This window comes from Ixodes scapularis, unplaced genomic scaffold, assembly GCF_016920785.2.
Source record: "Ixodes scapularis isolate PalLabHiFi unplaced genomic scaffold, ASM1692078v2 PGA_scaffold0__279_contigs__length_252992795, whole genome shotgun sequence".
Taxonomy (NCBI): domain Eukaryota; kingdom Metazoa; phylum Arthropoda; class Arachnida; order Ixodida; family Ixodidae; genus Ixodes; species Ixodes scapularis.
In genome coordinates, this window is record NW_024609835.1 from 144114212 (window position 1) to 144135065 (window position 20854).

The following is a 20854-nucleotide window of genomic DNA, read 5'->3' on the forward strand; positions in this document are numbered from 1 at the left end:
ACTCAAGGATGATGCTAGAGGACGACGTCCAGGACGATCTCGAGGACGACGTCTAGGACCACCTCGAGGACGACGTCTAGGACGACGCCTAGAGAAATTCAGCCTTTCCACTCTGGTGAAGAAGAAAGACCAGCAAAGCTGTACTATGGTGGAACAACCTAAAGGACGACTTCTTGGATGAACTCAAGGATGATGCTAGAGGACGACGTCCAGGACGATCTCGAGGACGACGTCTAGGACCACCTCGAGGACGACGTCTAGGACGACGCCTAGAGAAATTCAGCCTTTCCACTCTGGTGAAGAAGGAAGACCAGGAAAGCTGTACTATGGTGGAACAACCTAAAGGACGACTTCTTGGACGAACTCAAGGATGATGCTAGAGGACGACGTCCAGGACGATCTCAAGGACGACGTCTAGGACCACCTCGAGGACGACATCTAGGACGACGCCTAGAGAAATTCAGCCTTTCCACTCTAGTGAAGAAGGAAGACCAGGAAAGCTGTACTATGGTGGAACAACCTAAAGGACGACTTCTTGGACGAACTCAAGGATGATGCTAGAGGACGACGTCCAGGATGATCTCAAGGACGACGTCTAGGACCACCTCGAGGACGACATCTAGGACGACGCCTAGAGAAATTCAGCCTTTCCACTCTGGTGAAGAAGGAAGACCAGCAAAGCTGTACTATGGTGGAACAACCTAAAGGACGACTTCTTGGACGAACTCAAGGATGATGCTAGAGGACGACGTCCAGGACGATCTCAAGGACGACGTCTAGGACCACCTCGAGGACGACATCTAGGACGACGCCTAGAGAAATTCAGCCTTTCCACTCTGGTGAAGAAGGAAGACCAGCAAAGCTGTACTATGGTGAAACAACCTTAAGGACGACTTCTTGGACGAACTCAAGGATGATGCTAGAGGACGACGTCCAGGATGATCTCGAGGACGTCTAGGACCACCTCGAGGACGACGTCTAGGACGACGCCTAGAGAAATTCAGCCTTTCCACTCTGGTGAAGAAGGAAGACCAGCAAAGCTGTACTATGGTGGAACAACCTAAAGGACGACTTCTTGGACAAACTCAAGGATGATGCTAGAGGACGACGTCCAGGACGATCTCGAGGACGACGTCTAGGACCACCTCGAGGACGACGTCTAGGACGACGCCTAGAGAAATTCAGCCTTTCCACTCTGGTGAAGAAGGAAGACCAGCAAAGCTGTACTATGGTGGAACAACCTAAAGGACAACTTCTTGGACGAACTCAAGGATGATGCTAGAGGACGACGTCCAGGACGATCTCGAGGACGACGTCTAGGACCACCTCGAGGACGACGTCTAGGACGACGCCTAGAGAAATTCAGCCTTTCCACTCTGGTGAAGAAGGAAGACCAGGAAAGCTGTACTATGGTGGAACAACCTAAAGGACGACTTCTTGGACGAACTCAAGGATGATGCTAGAGGACGACGTCCAGGACGATCTCACGGACGACGTCTAGGACCACCTCGAGGACGACATCTAGGACGACGCCTAGAGAAATTCAGCCTTTCCACTCTGGTGAAGAAGGAAGACCAGCAAAGCTGTACTATGGTGGAACAACCTAAAGGACGACTTCTTGGACGAACTCAAGGATGATGCTAGAGGACGACGTCCAGGACGATCTCGAGGACGACGTCTAGGACCACCTCGAGGACGACGTCTAGGACGACGCCTAGAGAAATTCAGCCTTTCCACTCTGGTGAAGAAGGAAGACCAGCAAAGCTGTACTATGGTGGAACAACCTAAAGGACGACTTCTTGGACGAACTCAAGGATGATGCTAGAGGACGACGTCCAGGACGATCTCGAGGACGACGTCTAGGACCACCTCGAGGACGACGTCTAGGACGACGCCTAGAGAAATTCAGCCTTTCCACTCTGGTGAAGAAGGAAGACCAGCAAAGCTGTACTATGGTGGAACAACCTAAAGGACGACTTCTTGAACGAACTCAAGGATGATGCTAGAGGACGACGTCCAGGACGATCTCGAGGACGACGTCTAGGACCACCTCGAGGACGACATCTAGGACGACGCTAGAGAAATTCAGCCTTTCCACTCTGGTGAAGAAGGAAGACCAGCAAAGCTGTACTATGGTGGAACAACCTAAAGGACGACTTCTTGGACGAACTCAAGGATGATGCTAGAGGACGACGTCCAGGACGATCTCGAGGACGACGTCTAGGACCACCTCGAGGACGACGTCTAGGACGACGCCTAGAGAAATTCAGCCTTTCCACTCTGGTGAAGAAGGAAGACCAGCAAAGCTGTACTATGGTGGAACAACCTAAAGGACGACTTCTTGGACGAACTCAAGGATGATGCTAGAGGACGACGTCCAGGACGATCTCGAGGACGACGTCTAGGACCACCTCGAGGACGACGTCTAGGACGACGCCTAGAGAAATTCAGCCTTTCCACTCTGGTGAAGAAGGAAGACCAGCAAAGCTGTACTATGGTGGAACAACCTAAAGGACGACTTCTTGGACGAACTCAAGGATGATGCTAGAGGACGACGTCCAGGACGATCTCGAGGACGACGTCTAGGACCACCTCGAGGACGACGTCTAGGACGACGCCTAGAGAAATTCAGCCTTTCCACTCTGGTGAAGAAGGAAGACCAGCAAAGCTGTACTATGGTGGAACAACCTAAAGGACGACTTCTTGGACGAACTCAAGGATGATGCTAGAGGACGACGTCCAGGACGATCTCGAGGACGACGTCTAGGACCACCTCGAGGAAGACGTCTAGGACGACGCCTAGAGAAATTCAGCCTTTCCACTCTGGTGAAGAAGGAAGACCAGCAAAGCTGTACTATGGTGGAACAACCTAAAGGACGACTTCTTGGACGAACTCAAGGATGATGCTAGAGGACGACGTCCAGGACGATCTCGAGGACGACGTCTAGGACCACCTCGAGGACGACGTCTAGGACGACGCCTAGAGAAATTCAGCCTTTCCACTCTGGTGAAGAAGGAAGACCAGGAAAGCTGTACTATGGTGGAACAACCTAAAGGACGACTTCTTGGACGAACTCAAGGATGATGCTAGAGGACGACGTCCAGGACGATCTCAAGGACGACGTCTAGGACCACCTCGAGGACGACATCTAGGACGACGCCTAGAGAAATTCAGCCTTTCCACTCTGGTGAAGAAGGAAGACCAGGAAAGCTGTACTATGGTGGAACAACCTAAAGGACGACTTCTTGGACGAACTCAAGGATGATGCTAGAGGACGACGTCCAGGACGATCTCAAGGACGACGTCTAGGACCACCTCGAGGACGACATCTAGGACGACGCCTAGAGAAATTCAGCCTTTCCACTCTGGTGAAGAAGGAAGACCAGGAAAGCTGTACTATGGTGGAACAACCTAAAGGACGACTTCTTGGACGAACTCAAGGATGATGCTAGAGGACGACGTCCAGGACGATCTCAAGGACGACGTCTAGGACCACCTCGAGGACGACATCTAGGACGACGCCTAGAGAAATTCAGCCTTTCCACTCTGGTGAAGAAGGAAGACCAGCAAAGCTGTACTATGGTGGAACAACCTAAAGGACGACTTCTTGGACGAACTCAAGGATGATGCTAGAGGACGACGTCCAGGACGATCTCAAGGACGACGTCTAGGACCACCTCGAGGACGACATCTAGGACGACGCCTAGAGAAATTCAGCCTTTCCACTCTGGTGAAGAAGGAAGACCAGCAAAGCTGTACTATGGTGGAACAACCTAAAGGACGACTTCTTGGACGAACTCAAGGATGATGCTAGAGGACGACGTCCAGGACGATCTCAAGGACGACGTCTAGGACCACCTCGAGGACGACATCTAGGACGACGCCTAGAGAAATTCAGCCTTTCCACTCTGGTGAAGAAGGAAGACCAGCAAAGCTGTACTATGGTGGAACAACCTAAAGGACGACTTCTTGGACGAACTCAAGGATGATGCTAGAGGACGACGTCCAGGACGATCTCGAGGACGACGTCTAGGACCACCTCGAGGACGACGTCTAGGACGATGCCTAGAGAAATTCAGCCTTTCCACTCTGGTGAAGAAGGAAGACCAGGAAAGCTGTACTATGGTGGAACAACCTAAAGGACGACTTCTTGGACAAACTCAAGGATGATGCTAGAGGACGACGTCCAGGACGATCTCAAGGACGACGTCTAGGACCACCTCGAGGACGACATCTAGGACGACGCCTAGAGAAATTCAGCCTTTCCACTCTGGTGAAGAAGGAAGACCAGCAAAGCTGTACTATGGTGGAACAACCTAAAGGACGACTTCTTGGACGAACTCAAGGATGATGCTAGAGGACGACGTCCAGGACGATCTCAAGGACGACGTCTAGGACCACCTCGAGGACGACATCTAGGACGACGCCTAGAGAAATTCAGCCTTTCCACTCTGGTGAAGAAGGAAGACCAGCAAAGCTGTACTATGGTGAAACAACCTTAAGGACGACTTCTTGGACGAACTCAAGGATGATGCTAGAGGACGACGTCCAGGACGATCTCGAGGACGTCTAGAACCACCTCGAGGACGACGTCTAGGACGACGCCTAGAGAAATTCAGCCTTTCCACTCTGGTGAAGAAGGAAGACCAGCAAAGCTGTACTATGGTGGAACAACCTAAAGGACGACTTCTTGGACAAACTCAAGGATGATGCTAGAGGACGACGTCCAGGACGATCTCGAGGACGACGTCTAGGACCACCTCGAGGACGACGTCTAGGACGACGCCTAGAGAAATTCAGCCTTTCCACTCTGGTGAAGAAGGAAGACCAGCAAAGCTGTACTATGGTGGAACAACCTAAAGGACGACTTCTTGGACGAACTCAAGGATGATGCTAGAGGACGACGTCCAGGACAATCTCGAGGACGACGTCTAGGACCACCTCGAGGACGACGTCTAGGACGACGCCTAGAGAAATTCAGCCTTTCCACTCTGGTGAAGAAGGAAGACCAGGAAAGCTGTACTATGGTGGAACAACCTAAAGGACGACTTCTTGGACGAACTCAAGGATGATGCTAGAGGACGACGTCCAGGACGATCTCAAGGACGACGTCTAGGACCACCTCGAGGACGACATCTAGGACGACGCCTAGAGAAATTCAGCCTTTCCACTCTGGTGAAGAAGGAAGACCAGCAAAGCTGTACTATGGTGGAACAACCTAAAGGACGACTTCTTGGACGAACTCAAGGATGATGCTAGAGGACGACGTCCAGGACGATCTCGAGGACGACGTCTAGGACCACCTCGAGGACGACGTCTAGGACGACGCCTAGAGAAATTCAGCCTTTCCACTCTGGTGAAGAAGGAAGACCAGCAAAGCTGTACTATGGTGGAACAACCTAAAGGACGACTTCTGGGACGAACTCAAGGATGATGCTAGAGGACGACGTCCAGGACGATCTCGAGGACGACGTCTAGGACCACCTCGAGGACGCCATCTAGGACGACGCTAGAGAAATTCAGCCTTTCCACTCTGGTGAAGAAGGAAGACCAGCAAAGCTGTACTATGGTGGAACAACCTAAAGGACGACTTCTTGGACGAACTCAAGGATGATGCTAGAGGACGACGTCCAGGACAATCTCGAGGACGACGTCTAGGACCACCTCGAGGACGACGTCTAGGACGACGCCTAGAGAAATTCAGCCTTTCCACTCTGGTGAAGAAGGAAGACCAGCAAAGCTGTACTATGGTGGAACAACCTAAAGGACGACTTCTTGGACGAACTCAAGGATGATGCTAGAGGACGACGTCCAGGACGATCTCGAGGACGACGTCTAGGACCACCTCGAGGACGACGTCTAGGACGACGCCTAGAGAAATTCAGCCTTTCCACTCTGGTGAAGAAGGAAGACCAGCAAAGCTGTACTATGGTGGAACAACCTAAAGGACGACTTCTTGGACGAACTCAAGGATGATGCTAGAGGACGACGTCCAGGACGATCTCGAGGACGACGTCTAGGACCACCTCGAGGACGACGTCTAGGACGACGCCTAGAGAAATTCAGCCTTTCCACTCTGGTGAAAGCCAGAGTGGAAAGGCTGGAAAGGTTGCCGTCATCTATGAGCGAGGCCGGCAACCCGGTTGTCTGGTTGCTGCCGTCGCTCATAAATGGCGGTAGCTGTCCAGAGTTTTGTGTCGACATTTGTTTGGTACCGGACACGATCCTGGGGAACCTAGCCCTTAACAGGTCCACTGTAAAAAGTTCCCGAGTGTCTTTCTGGGAAACTATGCTCTAACGCGTAAAATGTTCATTTGGGGCTCTTTTCATTCAGTTGTGCACATACAATAAAACTCTAATATAGTATACCTCCAACACCAAGAGGGGCTGGTGATGCAACAATTTTAAATTTGAAAGAATTTGCGGTTTTTCCTTTTTCGACCATTGTGTGCTCAATCTAATGCTATATTTTATAAATATTGCTGTTTCAACATGAATAAATACATCAAAAACCTCATATCATTGCCAAAGTTGTACTATGCATTGCAACCAACTTAGAACAATAATTAGAAAACCCGAAATTCAATCGTTATAACCGATTATCGTTGTGTCTAGACTAGAAACTGATCGTTATAAGCGGTACATCGTTATATGTGGTTTCATGATAAATGGATTGCACTGCATTTAGTTTTAGTAATGCCCTCTGCCCGAGGTGTAAAAAAACCATTCCTCCCTTAAAGGCCGCTGTACAAACGGGACGTTCTGCAGGGAAGAACCTTCTCTCCCAAAGCTGGAGACGGGAAGGGAAAGGGCCAGCGTTGGGTGGAAAGGGCGTCTAGAGAATGGGATTAGCCTCGGGGCGAGCCATCCTCTCGAGAAGGAGTGGGGACGGAACAAAGCTGCCGTGGGGGTTCCGGCTACCAGGTGGAAGATAAGCTTGTCAAACGACGACCTCGGATGCGAGGACGGGCACGTCAGAGAATTTGAAAATAGCTGCTTGATTAGCCGGACGACCCACTGCGGTCTACTGGCTCTAGAAGGTGATTCGGATGAAGAAAACTCGTTATGCTCCAAAACTCTAACAGCATTCTGGAACGTGAACTCTTGCCACAAATAAAAATAACACATACATAAAAAACTACGAAGGCACCTAAGCTTTCTCCTATGATGTGAGAATGCGTGAGTATTACAGGCAGAGTTATGTCGGCGCAACTTGCAATATAGAAAGAAAAAAAAAGTTATGTTGGCGCAACTAGGCGCAACGAATAGCGCGCTAGTTTCACGATCAAGAGGGCCTAGCTTTTGAAACCGGGCAGGGGATGGTTTTTTTCTCGTGTTATTTTTTTATTTCGTTTATATTTTTTTTTGTTGGGTCACGTGTCAATAAAAATCACATGAACAGAAATTTTTTTTGGCCACATCACCAGAGATTTTTTTTTTTTATTTCTCCTTTTCTTCTTTTTTCTTTCTTTTTTTTTTTCGGTTTACGCTCCCTTTTGCAAAACTCTTTGCACCTATTTCGCGTTACTTCGGCGTTAGCCAAATCATTTTATTTATGGCAGGGAATTCTGCCGTACGTATCTTATGTTACTATTACCAATCCTGGCTTGCAATACGCATAGAGAATTTCGTCCGACAACCAGTTTGGGAATGACGAGGCCAAATTTGTGTGATAATATTTTTGAGGTATAAGCATAATTTCGGCCTCGTTATCCGTCGGTCTCTATGATTGACTCTTCAAGTATCTTTTGGGAAGGCAGACAACTGGCATTTTTAGAGTGCACGTGTGTCGACCAGAGTGAACATTGCTGAAGCGCCCCCAGTGTGATTTTGACCGTAAATAACTGGAGGCCCCGCGCAAAACGCAATGTAGAAAAGTATCTACCTTTCTGGTTTCATAGAGAGCTATGAAAGGGACGAATCCCAGCCGAGTCAAACTACCGGCTTGCAAACGCAATCGTGTTGACAATAGCTCCAAGGAGTTTGTATGACTCTCTCTGGCGGTTTGCAGAGGGTAAAGGCACGGAGGTAATATATGTTTTCGCCTAGTCACCTCGCAAATGGTTGGGTATTGGCTGCAGAGATCCATTTCGCTTTGTTTTATTACCGGAATTATAGCTTGATTTTTGTGTTCCTAATTTCACAGACAGAACGAAATCGCTTTTCTCGTGTGGCGTCACGGCGGTGAGACAGAAATCAATCAGTGTACCGGAAATTATAGCGCTTTTAAAAACCGTGCGATCACGGCTGTGCAACATCAACAATGCATAAACTGCAGTTACTTGTACTCGTATTGCATCGTGAGGGAACGACTATGACTGCGTAAACAGGAATGGGGAGAATGGGTGCGTGTGATTTGTTGAAGTTCGAATCAACAAATCAAGCTTCAACGAATGCGATAGTATTGCATTCACTCAACCAGCTATATGAGTTTTCAGACGGTATATACCTTCCAAGTATGCGATTCGGGTTCTGCCAGTGGTACCTCAGCTAAATTAAAAAGCAAAATCAACGTTGAAAAAAAAAAAAGTTTACGGTGATTCGAGTTGCTCCCGCGCCGAATCATGTTTCACGTAAGCGTAATCTTGGGGTCGATGCACGACGAGGGGTCTTCAATCATAAAAATAGTTTGATTATGATTATTGGCAACGCTACAAATTTGAAAGCCAAGCAGTAAAGGCAACGGTGTTCTTATAAATATTATATACATTTTATTTCACACTGTTTGAATACGCTGCCGTCGTTATGTTCTTGAATTATTGGCTAGCTTGTGGCGGACAGGGAAATCTTGCAGGACCATTATGATAGGACCTACACTAAACCTGCCGCGCTTCGAAAAATGTTCGTCTAATGCATACAAGCTTTTTCAAGGCGCACGGAGCGTTGCGCATCCGGCAAAGCGCATGTGGTCGCTGCCCGCGGCGTTTTTTTTTGTTTTTTTTTTTCGAGCAGCGAAATAATTTTAGTCAAGCAGCAGCTTTTCGGCGGGTTAGGCCGGATTAACGGAGGCGTCTCCTAATCCACTTTCCGTGTTGTCCCCTCGGGGGAGGGCGGTAAACAGGTGGGGGAGGGCGGTGAAGGAAGGAAAGGAGGGCAGGAGAGGATGAAACGCAGAAAAAGTGGAAAGCGCGAACTGTACGGCGGCCTTTAAAGTCTTACCCCGTTGCTATCAACGTTGGTTGCTACTACATCGGTTCATCTTCTTGCCACTACATCGGTACATCAGTGCTTTTGTGCCCCCCTTTTCCCCTCGCCTCATCGCTCAGACCAACCGTCAAGGTCGCCATGTGAATCGGAAGCAGAGGCCGCGCGCGCCGGAGGTTTTGAAGGAGAACCCAACCGGGTTTTCCGCGTCCCCAATGCACCTGGGAACAGGTCACTGCGCACATGACTCAGAAGACTGTATAAGAGTTGAGTGGTTGGAAGGTGCTCAAAACATCAATTATTTTACAATTGTTTTAGGAAGAACTAAGGCACGCAGGTAAAATTTGTTTTCATATTCTTTAGTCCAGACGAGACAGGGAACTGCCCTAAGATATCGGGGGAGCCCCGATCCCACTTCCAGTGAAAACTGGCTTCTCGCATACATCTCCGAGTACACAACAGATCTGCGTCACGTGCCTGGAGCGAATAACGAGGCGGCCGATGCTCTTTCGCGTATCGAGACGCTCACTGCGCCCCCTGACTTGGATTTCTCCAGACTGGCGAAGGCTCAACAAGATGACGCCGAATTGCAGAAGCCTCTTCTACATCGTTACGACTTCGGCCAGTTCCGCTGCCGCTCTCAAACTGTGACGTAATATGCGACACCTCAACGGGGACACCACGGCCATACATTCCCCCCGATTTTCGGCGTGCCATCTTCCACTCGCTCCATGACATCAGCCATCCCGGTACTCGAGCGACCCGTCGGCTCATTTCCGCACGATATGTGTGGCCCCAAATGAACAAGGACATTACCCTCTGGACGCGGACCTGTGCTCCTTGCCAACGGGCCAAAGTGCAGCGACATACCAAGAGCCCGCTGCATCCTTTCCGACCACCAGACGCTCGCTTCGACCACGTGCATGTAGATATAGTCGGGCCCCTCCCGACATCCCAGGGGTTCCGATATATACTCACATGCGTGGATTGTTTTACTAGATGGCCAGAAGCCACACCAATACCCGACATCACCGCGGAAACCGTCGCACAAGCATTCGTCACCAGCTGGATTACACGCTACGGCTGCCCATCCATCATCACCACAGATCGTGGCAGGCAGTTCCAAAGCAGATTATTCGCATCACTCGCTAAAATGCTGGGAGCGCGCCATATACACACGACTGCCTACCATCCGTCTGCCAATGGCATGGTCGAACGACTACATCGGCAATTGAAGGCCTCACTCATCGCTAGAGAGGACAGGAGCAACTGGGTCAACCATCTACCCTTGGTGCTCTTAGGCATCCGATCCACTTTTAAGGAAGACGTCGGATGTACGGCCGCCGAACTTGTATACGGCACAACGCTCCAACTCCCGGACGAATTTCTTACTCATCTGCCCACTCCACTACCGGACCTCCCTAGCTATGTTCAAGACCTTCGAGACCTTTTCACATCATTGCGCCCGACACTGCCTCGACGTCAAACGCCACAGCAAGTGTTCATACCGAACTGGACAAATGCACGCATGTCTTCGTCCTTCATTAACACCACCCTACGATGGTCCATTTGAAGTCATCTCAAGAAATCAGAAGACTTTGACCATCCTGATCAATGGACGAAGGGACGTTATTACCATCGACCGGGTGAAGCCTGCATTCATGGAAGGAGCCATCTGTGACACTGCAATCGTCACACACTCATCTGGTTTAACAACCTCACCCCACAAAACAGTTACGCGGAGCAAACAAACCTCTGCTCCACTAAGGGGGGAAGACTTATTGCGGCTAAGCGGCAACGACAATAACCATGTGGCTCGTGACAAGAGCCACGTTAGCAGCGCGCGCCGCGTGGGCACTCAGCACTCAAACCCGGCCAGCCCGAGAGGGAACATCGATACCAGCCGGCTCCTTTTTTCAACGGCAAAGCTCTCGGACCACCTACTACTCCGTCCAGACGTGTAAATAAACGAAGGGGCCAATTTGGCCACTTCAGGCTTAATCTAGACATGAGCACTTGTCCGATCAAACCAGGCGCTTAACGTATAATTTGTAGAATTCCCAAGTTTGGGAAATGCTAATAGTGGGCGCTTGAGCGAAGTGGGTGCTTCCGCGATATTTTACGGTACCACGATTATTTAACCAACATCGTTGCACGGCCCCTTTAATTACCAATGTTCCTCCGCAAATTGGCAATGTGCGACATAGGAAAACACAATAAACGTTGGACTACGATATTGGCTTGCAAATTGAAAGCCAATCGCATAATCTAGAAATTTCGGAAGTGCCGTGAACTAGAAAAAGCCTCGTAACTGAAACTGGCTAGTTTCGGTTACGAGAGCTTGGTGAAACTTTTGCAACCACATCTAAAGTCAATCTTTTGGGTCCCTGCCATCCACAGTTAATTTGGTCGTTGGTCATTTACTCCCTTCTATAAATCCTTCCTGCCATTTGAAATAAATTGCTGTGTGCTCTTCTCCTGCTGGGACAGCTTCTGCTCATTTGGTCCTGAGAGGGTGTCATAAAACTAGTTCCCTCCAGTTCGTCCTGTCATCGTCATTTATGTAATTGTTCTCTAACACCGTAACTTTACCAGCACGCTCCACCTCCACGAGACAAAACAAGGAACAGATGTAGAGAAATCATTCTACAAGAGGGCTTTATTTTGGAATACAATACATCCGCTCGACCACCTTTAATATTTATGAAATTAAAGATAGCCTCACTTAGGAAATAAATACCCAATACAAACCAGCAAAACATTTATTTTTTTTGCTTTCCTTCTGAGGAAATAGCAGACTAACTGATCTCTCTAGCTCATTCCTTTCATATTGTTTCACCAATCAGTTAAACTGAAATGAATACAAGTGAGTGAATGTACAGGGCAAAAACAATTAGGAGGCAGGTTTACCTGAGCACACCTGCACAGGTCGACGATATCGAGGTGCCTGAATATATTGATAGCCACTTCCCGTGGCAAGCAGATGTCGAAGAAGGGGATCTCGACGATCTCGTTCTGCGAGTGCAAAAGTTACAAAGTAATAATGGTCATTCTTGAAGACAAATTGGCAGCTGGATGCATCAACTTTTAAAAAAACCTGAAAAGGAAGAAAACATTTTTTTATACAGTCTGGTTGGGACACGGGTTCCAGATGCAGCAGAAACAATTCAAACATCTTCGTTTGTTGTCCCCAGAGCCCCAACAAAGTGAACAGCTCTTCTCCCCAACAAAGTGAACAGCTGGAGGTGTGACTGTTCAATCACCTGATCTATGCGGAGCGCAAGTCGTCTGCTTCTTGCGCAGGAGTTGCAGTGAAGTCAAAACGACGCCGAACACTGATTGCAATGACTTTGACTGAAAGGATGCCTCAATGCTAGAGGCCTGAATGCTAAAGGTCTACCCACTAATTTTCTTTCAATCAGCCAATAAGAGTTAGGAGTTTTGATATCATTGCAACCCCTGTGCAAAAAGCAGACGAACTTGTGCTCCGTCTAGCACTGCCGTCACTGCCAAGCTGTGAGCGATTCAAAGGTAAATACCGAGAATCGACGGGATGGTAATCACTTTTAGTGTTCTGTTTTACTCTCAAGCAAATTCTGCCTTAAGTCAGCTGCATTCATTTTCAACAGCCAATAATAAAACACAGTGTCTAGCGTTAAGTCCGACGAAACCTAGAATAAAAATTAGAGTTAGGTCCGACGTAACTTTACCACAAGGTTTTGAGTTACGTCCGACGTAACCCAATGTGAAAATTAAAGCTACGTCCAACGGACTCGAATTAAAAACCAAATTTACGTCCGACTTAACTTTACCCCAAGTTTTCGAGTTACGTCCGACGAAACTCGAAATGAAAATGAAAGTTACGTCCAACGGAAATAAAAGTTAAAGTTACGTCCTGTGTAACCTACCCAACCTTATTGAATGTTACGCTTTACGGCTGATACATGACGGGAACACAAACATATTGTGAATTATTACTACGTTACATCCGATGCAGCATTCGTCATTGGTTAAAATTGCGACTCCAGCTGTACCTCCAGGTACAGATGCCCGTCACATTACTTATTTTCCTTTCTCATATTTTCCCTTTCTTTAAGAATATTTTTTTATCCTTTAAGACGATTTTTTGCGACGCTTTCTGAGAATGGCAGATAGAGTTGAGATTTTAACCGATTCACTAATGCTGCATCGGACGTAACGCAGTAATAATTCACAACATTTTTTTGTATTCTCGTCATGTATGGGCCATAAAGCGAAACATACGCTTAGGTTGTGTAGGTTACACAGGATGTAACTTTAACTTTTATTTCGGGTTCCGTCGGACGTAACTTTACTCTTTCTCTCGAGTTCGATCGGACGTAACTTTAATTTTTATTGCGAGTTCCGCGGGAGTAACTTTAATTTTCATATTGGGTTACGTCGGACGTCACTGTAATTTTCATATTGGGTTACGTCGGACGTCACTGTAATTTTCATATTGGGTTACGTCGAACGTAACTCAAAACCTTGAGGTAAATTACGTCGGAGGTAATTTTAATTTTTATTTCAGGTTCGGTTGGACGTAACGCTAGACAATGTGATAATAAAATAAAAAAGTATTATTACAGAATTAATTGGTTGCCTCCTACACAGCCCAGACAGAAGCAGAGACCAGGTTCGTCGGACTGGATCGGATGAACTTTTCACCTACCAGGTCACTGATGAAAGTGTCCAGCAAGGATCTGTCAGAGTCGTGTTTGTGTCGCTCTGTGACCTTCTGCATCTTTCTCCGTTCGGCGTGGTCGTCTTGATCATTCCCGAGGTCGTCCCTCTTTTTCCCGCGCTGGACGTAAAGGTCGTCGTCTGTCAGGATCTCCCCTTGGAGCAGACGATCCGCGATTTCAAAGGCACGAGGATTTCCTTGGCACGCGGTATTCGATTGCAGCTTGATGGTTTGCTTGCAAAACCGATTTCGGTCGCTGATGAAGTAATTGTCCTTGGGCGGACCAGTATGCGCGTTGCTGCCCTTGCTGGCATTCGACGCTGGGGATGTAGTTTCGTTTTCAAGCGAGCCGCCGGGTCGGTCGCTTCGGCGTGTACCGTCGGTTCCATCTTGGAGCTCACTCAACCACTCAGTCCGGAAGTGTTCCAAGTCGGACATATTTTTAATAACACGAAAAACATATATTAAATGCGTCAGGAATTTGTCAGGAACTTCACACACGGAGCATAATTTGTCTACCTAAACGATGGCCATTGCGAATGCACACTTCCCATTTCGGTTCACTGCGGACGAGTAAAATTGTTCTGGCCTTTTTTATGTATAATCTCCGAATTTCAAAGCGTTTGTTATGCACAATAACGAGTTAGGTTGTTCAAAAACGATCGACGAATACACAAAAACTCCGAAAACGTTTAGAAAACGTGAAAACAGTGGAAATTTACGCTTTTCCCTTGCTTTTCATCCTTTCCACACTCTTTCAGACCGCCATAATTAAACATTGCCATAGTTGGCAGACTGTAAACGCACTTGTCTGTTTTAGGCATTGTATTTTTTATTGTAATTTTTGTTAACTTTGAATAACCTACACAGATCATAGGAAGTGAATACAAACACAGACAGCGTAACTGTTAAACTGTATTACAATTCAGTGCATGAGCAATTCATCACAAGTTTCACAACTGATTTACACAAGATACTGCCAAACCCATAACCTAACAGCAGACAGACAAGACTAAGCCAAAGTCGCTAAAGTGAAGGCGGCTGCACAAAAGCTGCTCCGCTGCTCTGTCGCTACGGTCGAATTACGCTAATTATACAGTGCACTTTTGCAAAGCTGACGCCTCCTTTCCCCCTCCGAGTGCTTTCCACGGCACAGGGTAAAAGCATCGCTACAAGCGCACTGCTTTACGTCAGGCACGTGAGATAAAAACTGGGAAATAGCAGAATGTCTTTCCGTGAAATTGTGCGGACGTCGACGACCTTTGGACTGGCGAAAAGGTACTGGGCTTTACCTCAATGTCGTTGCTTAGGTTTACTTATATTTTGTTTATAGCGTGTAAGTGTATTAGCTTTGACAAGGCGCGATCATATATTTTGAGATCCGTATGTCGACTTGCTCATCGGCTTGCACAACTGCTGGCTTCTGATCCTGCGTGTCCCTGACTTTGATGCCAAACGGCCAAACTGTCGGTCGTTAGGTCCAGTTTATACAAACTGTTGGACTTAGGTTGAGTTCGGTCCAGTTTATACAAATGGGTTGGGCTCAGGTCAGTTTCTGCCTGGTTTATGCAAACTGTCGAACTCGAGGCAGGTTCAGTCCAGTTTATACAAACTGCGTGAAGCTCAGGTCGGGTTTTTCTCCGTTTTGCACAAACTTCATCGGGCTCTGGTTGGGTTCAATCCGGTTTATACATGCTACTTCGTGCTTTGGTCAGGCTCTGGCCAGAGCAGATCTCTACCCCATGACTGTAACCCTAGACACTGTGTTGCTTACGGCATAGCTACAACACTACCATACTGTAAGTGCATTTTTTACAACATTTGAATGATTTTTTCAGTGAAAGCTAATTGAAGCGCAGATAGTTCAGAGGGTAAAAGCGCTATAAAACAACGGGCAAGTGAAAGAGAGAGCGCTACTTGCAACTGAAGTTTACTCACTGAAAAGCACCACATACACATATATATATATGCACACACACACACACATGCACACACACCATGAAATCAAGACATGTGATGACAGAAATGCGACATCATCAAATCAATGCTTTACTAGCTACTTTTCGAAAGATTTTAAAAATGCCACCTCAGAGCCCAACAGGGGGATGGAGCGCTGACACATGTGCCTTCAATGCACCCCGTTATGAAGAACTCTTCGTCCCACTTGTCATTTTGTTTTGGTTTCTGGCTAAGATAATGGTGTTGTCAAACTTCGGGACGCACTCACATCTGTTGCAGTGCACAGCCAGATTTCCCGAGAGAACTATGAAGCGCGAGTGCATAAGTAGCTACTCGCGCTAAGCGCTAAGTAGCTGTGTCATGCAGAGCATGACACAGCTACTTAGCGCGAGCAAGGCACTGCTGGTCTTTTCTGTTTGTTTTGTTCTCACAACTGAAGTGCTGTTGTCGAAACGGTGATGGAACGTCCTCATCCAGGGGAGCAGCCTAGATGGTAAAATTTTGTTTTTATCAAAATATTTAGTAAAATATGAAAAGTACCAGTAGCATGTTTGTGCTAATTGTGTTGCACATTGGACAATCCTTATCTTGCATTTGTTAATGAAATGAGCATAGTGAAAATTCTTAGTGAGTACAAATTATTGCTCTACTATGTTGCAATGGAAGTAAATTTGGACTCGTGCAGCGTTAAAAATTCATCAAGGACTTGTTAAAAGTATGCATTGATCCCGACCCATGACTAACTCCTACAAAAACAAATTTAAAAAAAGAACATTATTGTTTTTTTTCTGCAGATTCCTGAAGAACCAGACCAATTTACATCTCCATCCTGTGGTATGTGGCATTAACCAGTTCAATTTATTTTTCTTGTCCCCAGTGCCTGAGATGCCCAATTGCTTGTGTCAGTGAAGAATAGAATTCTCAAAATTGGAATGCCAATAGTTAATAATTTGTTGAAGCCACTGCTAGAATATCAGCTGGTTTAAAGAGTTACTTACAAATTCTTAAAGCGACACGAACAAACTATTTATGCTCACCAAGGTTTTTCTTTGTACGTGACATATCAGAGCCCAACTACCTGGAACACAATTTGCAGTCCAAAATTTGTTTTCTTTCCACCCGAAAACTGCCGATTGAGAACTTGCCTGTTTGAGTCGCACTCACTCTTCTCTGTGGTCATGGGCCGTTTTCTATGATTTAGACTAGTGATGGACCGAATCTGCCAAACTTCAGATTCGGCAAAGTTCGGCTCATGCCAAACTTTTGAAGGAAAGTTCGGCGAAAATTCGGCAAATATTTGTGCACGCACGCGAACGTGACGGGGCCGTGGATTGCAAATGGAAGCCGTGCAGTTGTGCAGTTGCCATCGTACAGTGCAGTACAACCAACGATTACGGCGACGTGTGGAGTAGGCAACACAGTAACAGTGCGTCTGCGAGCGAGTGTGGTTACGCAGTCTACTGCGCAAGTGGCAAATGATGCTGTACATTCTGGATAATGTGATTTCCATTTGACCTTTTCAGTGATGCAACAAAGTAGGTCAAACATTGATTGACAATTACTTTAAAGCAGTCCTCGCAATTATAACAATCCTCTTTTCGGCTCACAAGTAGTTCGTGACAAAAGAAAAGGATATTGCATTTGAATTAGCATTATTTTGCGGTATTTGTGTATCTGCATAAAACTAAACTCAAAACTATCATGCTCGACGTTTCAGATCAGACATTCCTAACTTTTCCCATCTTCCTAAACGTCCATGTGTGTCCTTACACTAGAAACCACCATTTTAAAGGTTAAAAACGCGACGTTTGCGAATATGAGGCATAAACTTTCATGCAAAGCTGACGTCAAGTGACTCAAACCAAAAAATAGGCATATTTACAATAATATTGTTATCTCTTCCGGTGAAGGCTCAGCAACCGTTGCATTCGTTTTTGCGCACGAAACGGTGACTCCCAGAGAAAGTAAGAATGCAGTGTTATTACCTTTATTTTAACAATGTACAAACACCTGCAGGCTTGCGCTGATGAGGCCTCAAAACCGAAACTTTCGTAGTGTGATTCGTGACTGTGGCCGCTACTACCCAACCTCGTTGTCACACCACTTCTGCAAGCGGTCAGTAAAATTGCCAGTAAACACACAAAAACGACACTGATACATTTACCTTGTAGAATATCACCTTATTTACTAATAACTGTGTCAATATAAATTACATCTGATGAGGGTATAAAGTTGGGCAAGTTGGTGATTCATAATGATTAAAAAGCGCAACAAGACGACTGACAAACAAGGAGGAGACACAGACACTGCGCTACTTACAACTAAACCTTATTTCCGCTACAGCTCGGTATACATTACCGGCAACAACACAAAAAAGTTAGGAAGAAATAAGATACACATCATAAAATTTTTAAAAAAACATAAAAAGGCTAAAATTCCTGCATCACTCATCGGCACCCACCCAAAACTAGTCATGCTTGGTCAAGAAACTGCAATTCTTTTTCGGATCACGATAAAGAGGGTGCACTGACACATTGCAGCCCTTACCTAGCAATTTCTTGAGCCTCGAGTATTTCCCTTGTGGTTTTGTTTCTGTTTTTGTTTAGTACTGTACAATCTGTGAAAATCGGAGTACAGCCACAATCCCGGCAATGCACACCGAGGTGTCCCGATATGATGGCATCGACGTTGTAATGGTGTTCTCTCAATCTTTCATTTAGGCAGCGACCAGTCTGCCCCACATAATAATGCCCGCACGATAATGGCACGGAGTACACAACCTCTTCTGTACACTCAACAAAGCAAGTTTTGTGCTTTTTCGTGCAGCCGTGTCTGCTTAATGGTGTTCGAGGTGGAATTTACCTTTTTACATAAACTAGCCAACTTGACAGGTGCTAAAAAAACAATGTTAACCCCCACTCTTTTCAGGTTATGGGACACTTTATGTAGGTATGGTATGACCACTGGTTTCTCTTTTTTCTTTTGCACTTTCGTTCCGTGCCTATTTTTATTCTTTAGCGTCTTGAGAGTGTTCAGGAATTTTAGCCATTTTATGTTTTTTTAAACATTTTATGATGTGTATCTTATTTCTTCCTAACTTTTTGTGTTGTTGCCAGTAATATATACCGAGCTGCAGCAGAAATAAAGTTCAGTCGTAAGTAGCGCTGCGTCTGTGTCTCCTTGTTTGTCCGTCCTCTTGTTGTGCTTTTTAATCATTATGAATTACATGTTGCATTTAAGTTAAGACGAAAACAACATAAAACATTTTTTTGCCAGAAAAAACTAAATATCAACGTTAAGTCTGGTAACAATGTATTTTCGCCGAATCTTTAGAAAAGTTTTGGCAAAAGTTCAGCTTTGCCGAATCCGAAGATTTGGTGCCAAATTTTCAATTCGGCAAAAGTTTGGCCCATCACTAGTTTAAACACATTCACTAAACATAATCAAAGTCGTGGGTCATCGAAGGCACACATTCAATACCAAAAATAGACAAAAAATAGTATAACCATTTTTTGTGGCTTTTTAAAATCTGCAAATACTCTGATTGAAAAAAAGAAGTAGCACAGGCATGTGACTTTCGGTAACTTTCTCCTCTTCCTCTCCAGATTGGTTTCAGTTTAGAGCAGTTCTGTTTTTTTATGTGGGCACCGTAGGTTTTACGAACCTACGGTGCCCACGACCAGGCATTGGACGTGTATAGACCTCGTCTTCACGAAGAATGTGCCTGCCGTCAGCGTACACCCTATGGCGGTGTGCCACAGCGATCACAAGGCCATGGTCACTGTGGTTACAAAATAAATAACAACCCCGGATCGTTACATATATGGCTGATTCTTTAATCGTTCAAATAACCGATTACCCAATCACACCTTAATTCTTACATTTATAAATACTTCATTCCCTCCATAGTACAGCATCGCTAATCTTCCTTGTTCACCAAAATAGAAAAGCTAATTTTTTTTTTTTTTTTTCAATCTTTTAAGTTTGGGAACACAGTAAAAATTTTGAATTTCAGAGGATTGGCAATCTAACAGAAGGAAACTCTGATAACTCCGGATTTTCAGTAAAAAATAAACTCCGTAAAACACTCGCCGAATTTCATAAGAAATAAACTTCAATAACACGGAATCCTTCTTATAGGTTAGCATGAAATATCTTCAAGATGAGTTGCAGCAGCATTGGTTTGCACTATGAGTAGCACTGCTATGCATCATTGGAGTGCTTTCGGGCTAACAGGACAAAATTGCTCTCGTTGGATACATTAACAATGATGACAAAAGTGGTAATGTTATCTCCACTCTCTTTACTCAAAAAAGTAAATGTGGCAGGAAGAGAAGGCTTGTTTTCTCCCAGATGCTATGAGTAGGGTATCTTATCGACTAGACTAAGCAATAAAGAAAACTTCATCGAAGTCGTGTGACTGCTTCGACGTTCCTTCTCTGGGTCCTGATAGAGTGGGCCCTTTGCTTCTCAGAGAGCCATGTCGACCGAGGCGGGCAATGTGATAGCAGAGAGGGTTGGCAACAAAGGCGTCATCACCCTGGACAGACCCAAGGCCCTGAATGCCCTCTCCCTCAGCATGATCCGGCAGATCTACCAAACCCTCAAGGTGAGGCTTGTACAAATTGAGCTCCTACACTCTCTTCTCTTTGCACGACATATCTTGTTTCTGTTTTATTAATTTTATTCGTGAAAATAGTTTTCTTACTGCAGCTGTCATCTGTAGACATCGTTGGCCTCTTGATATACCGCCCAAATGACCCTGGGATCAAAAAATGGATGAATGCATGTGGGTTTAAGAACTCCTTTGCCCCGTGTTCATATATTAAACAATTGGCAGTCATGCAGCCTGTTTTTTTAGGCTATAGATTTGGTTACGAAAAATTTTTGAAAGCTACAAATCCGGTTTGCATAGATGAGTTATACGGCCAGGGGGACATAATACAGATAGATAATTTTTACGATAATTTTAATATTTAACTAAAATATGTTATAAACTTTTCAATTAGTGAAAATAAACTATGATTCCAATTAGAAATATGCTGAGC

At 45.9% G+C, this 20854-nt stretch overlaps 2 protein-coding genes across 2 annotated transcripts in view; one reads left to right on the forward strand and one right to left on the reverse strand.

The window, feature by feature from the left end:
• Positions 1-14475, reverse strand: part of LOC8034812 (F-box/WD repeat-containing protein 8) — a 58556-nt gene extending 44081 nt beyond the window's left edge. Inside the window, exons 1-2 of the mRNA XM_029968459.4 lie at positions 13836-14475; positions 12056-12160 (exon numbers count right to left, since the gene is read on the reverse strand). Coding sequence (XP_029824319.2) covers positions 12056-12160; positions 13836-14285 — 555 coding nt within the window. The 5' untranslated portion in view covers positions 14286-14475. The remainder of the gene's footprint in view (positions 1-12055; positions 12161-13835) is intronic.
• A 437-nt stretch (positions 14476-14912) lies between these two features.
• LOC8034811 (3-hydroxyisobutyryl-CoA hydrolase, mitochondrial) overlaps positions 14913-20854 on the forward strand; it is a 47609-nt gene continuing 41667 nt past the window's right edge. The window contains exons 1-3 of the mRNA XM_029968460.4: positions 14913-15125; positions 16601-16640; positions 20281-20415. Coding sequence (XP_029824320.2) covers positions 15073-15125; positions 16601-16640; positions 20281-20415 — 228 coding nt within the window. The 5' untranslated portion in view covers positions 14913-15072. The remainder of the gene's footprint in view (positions 15126-16600; positions 16641-20280; positions 20416-20854) is intronic.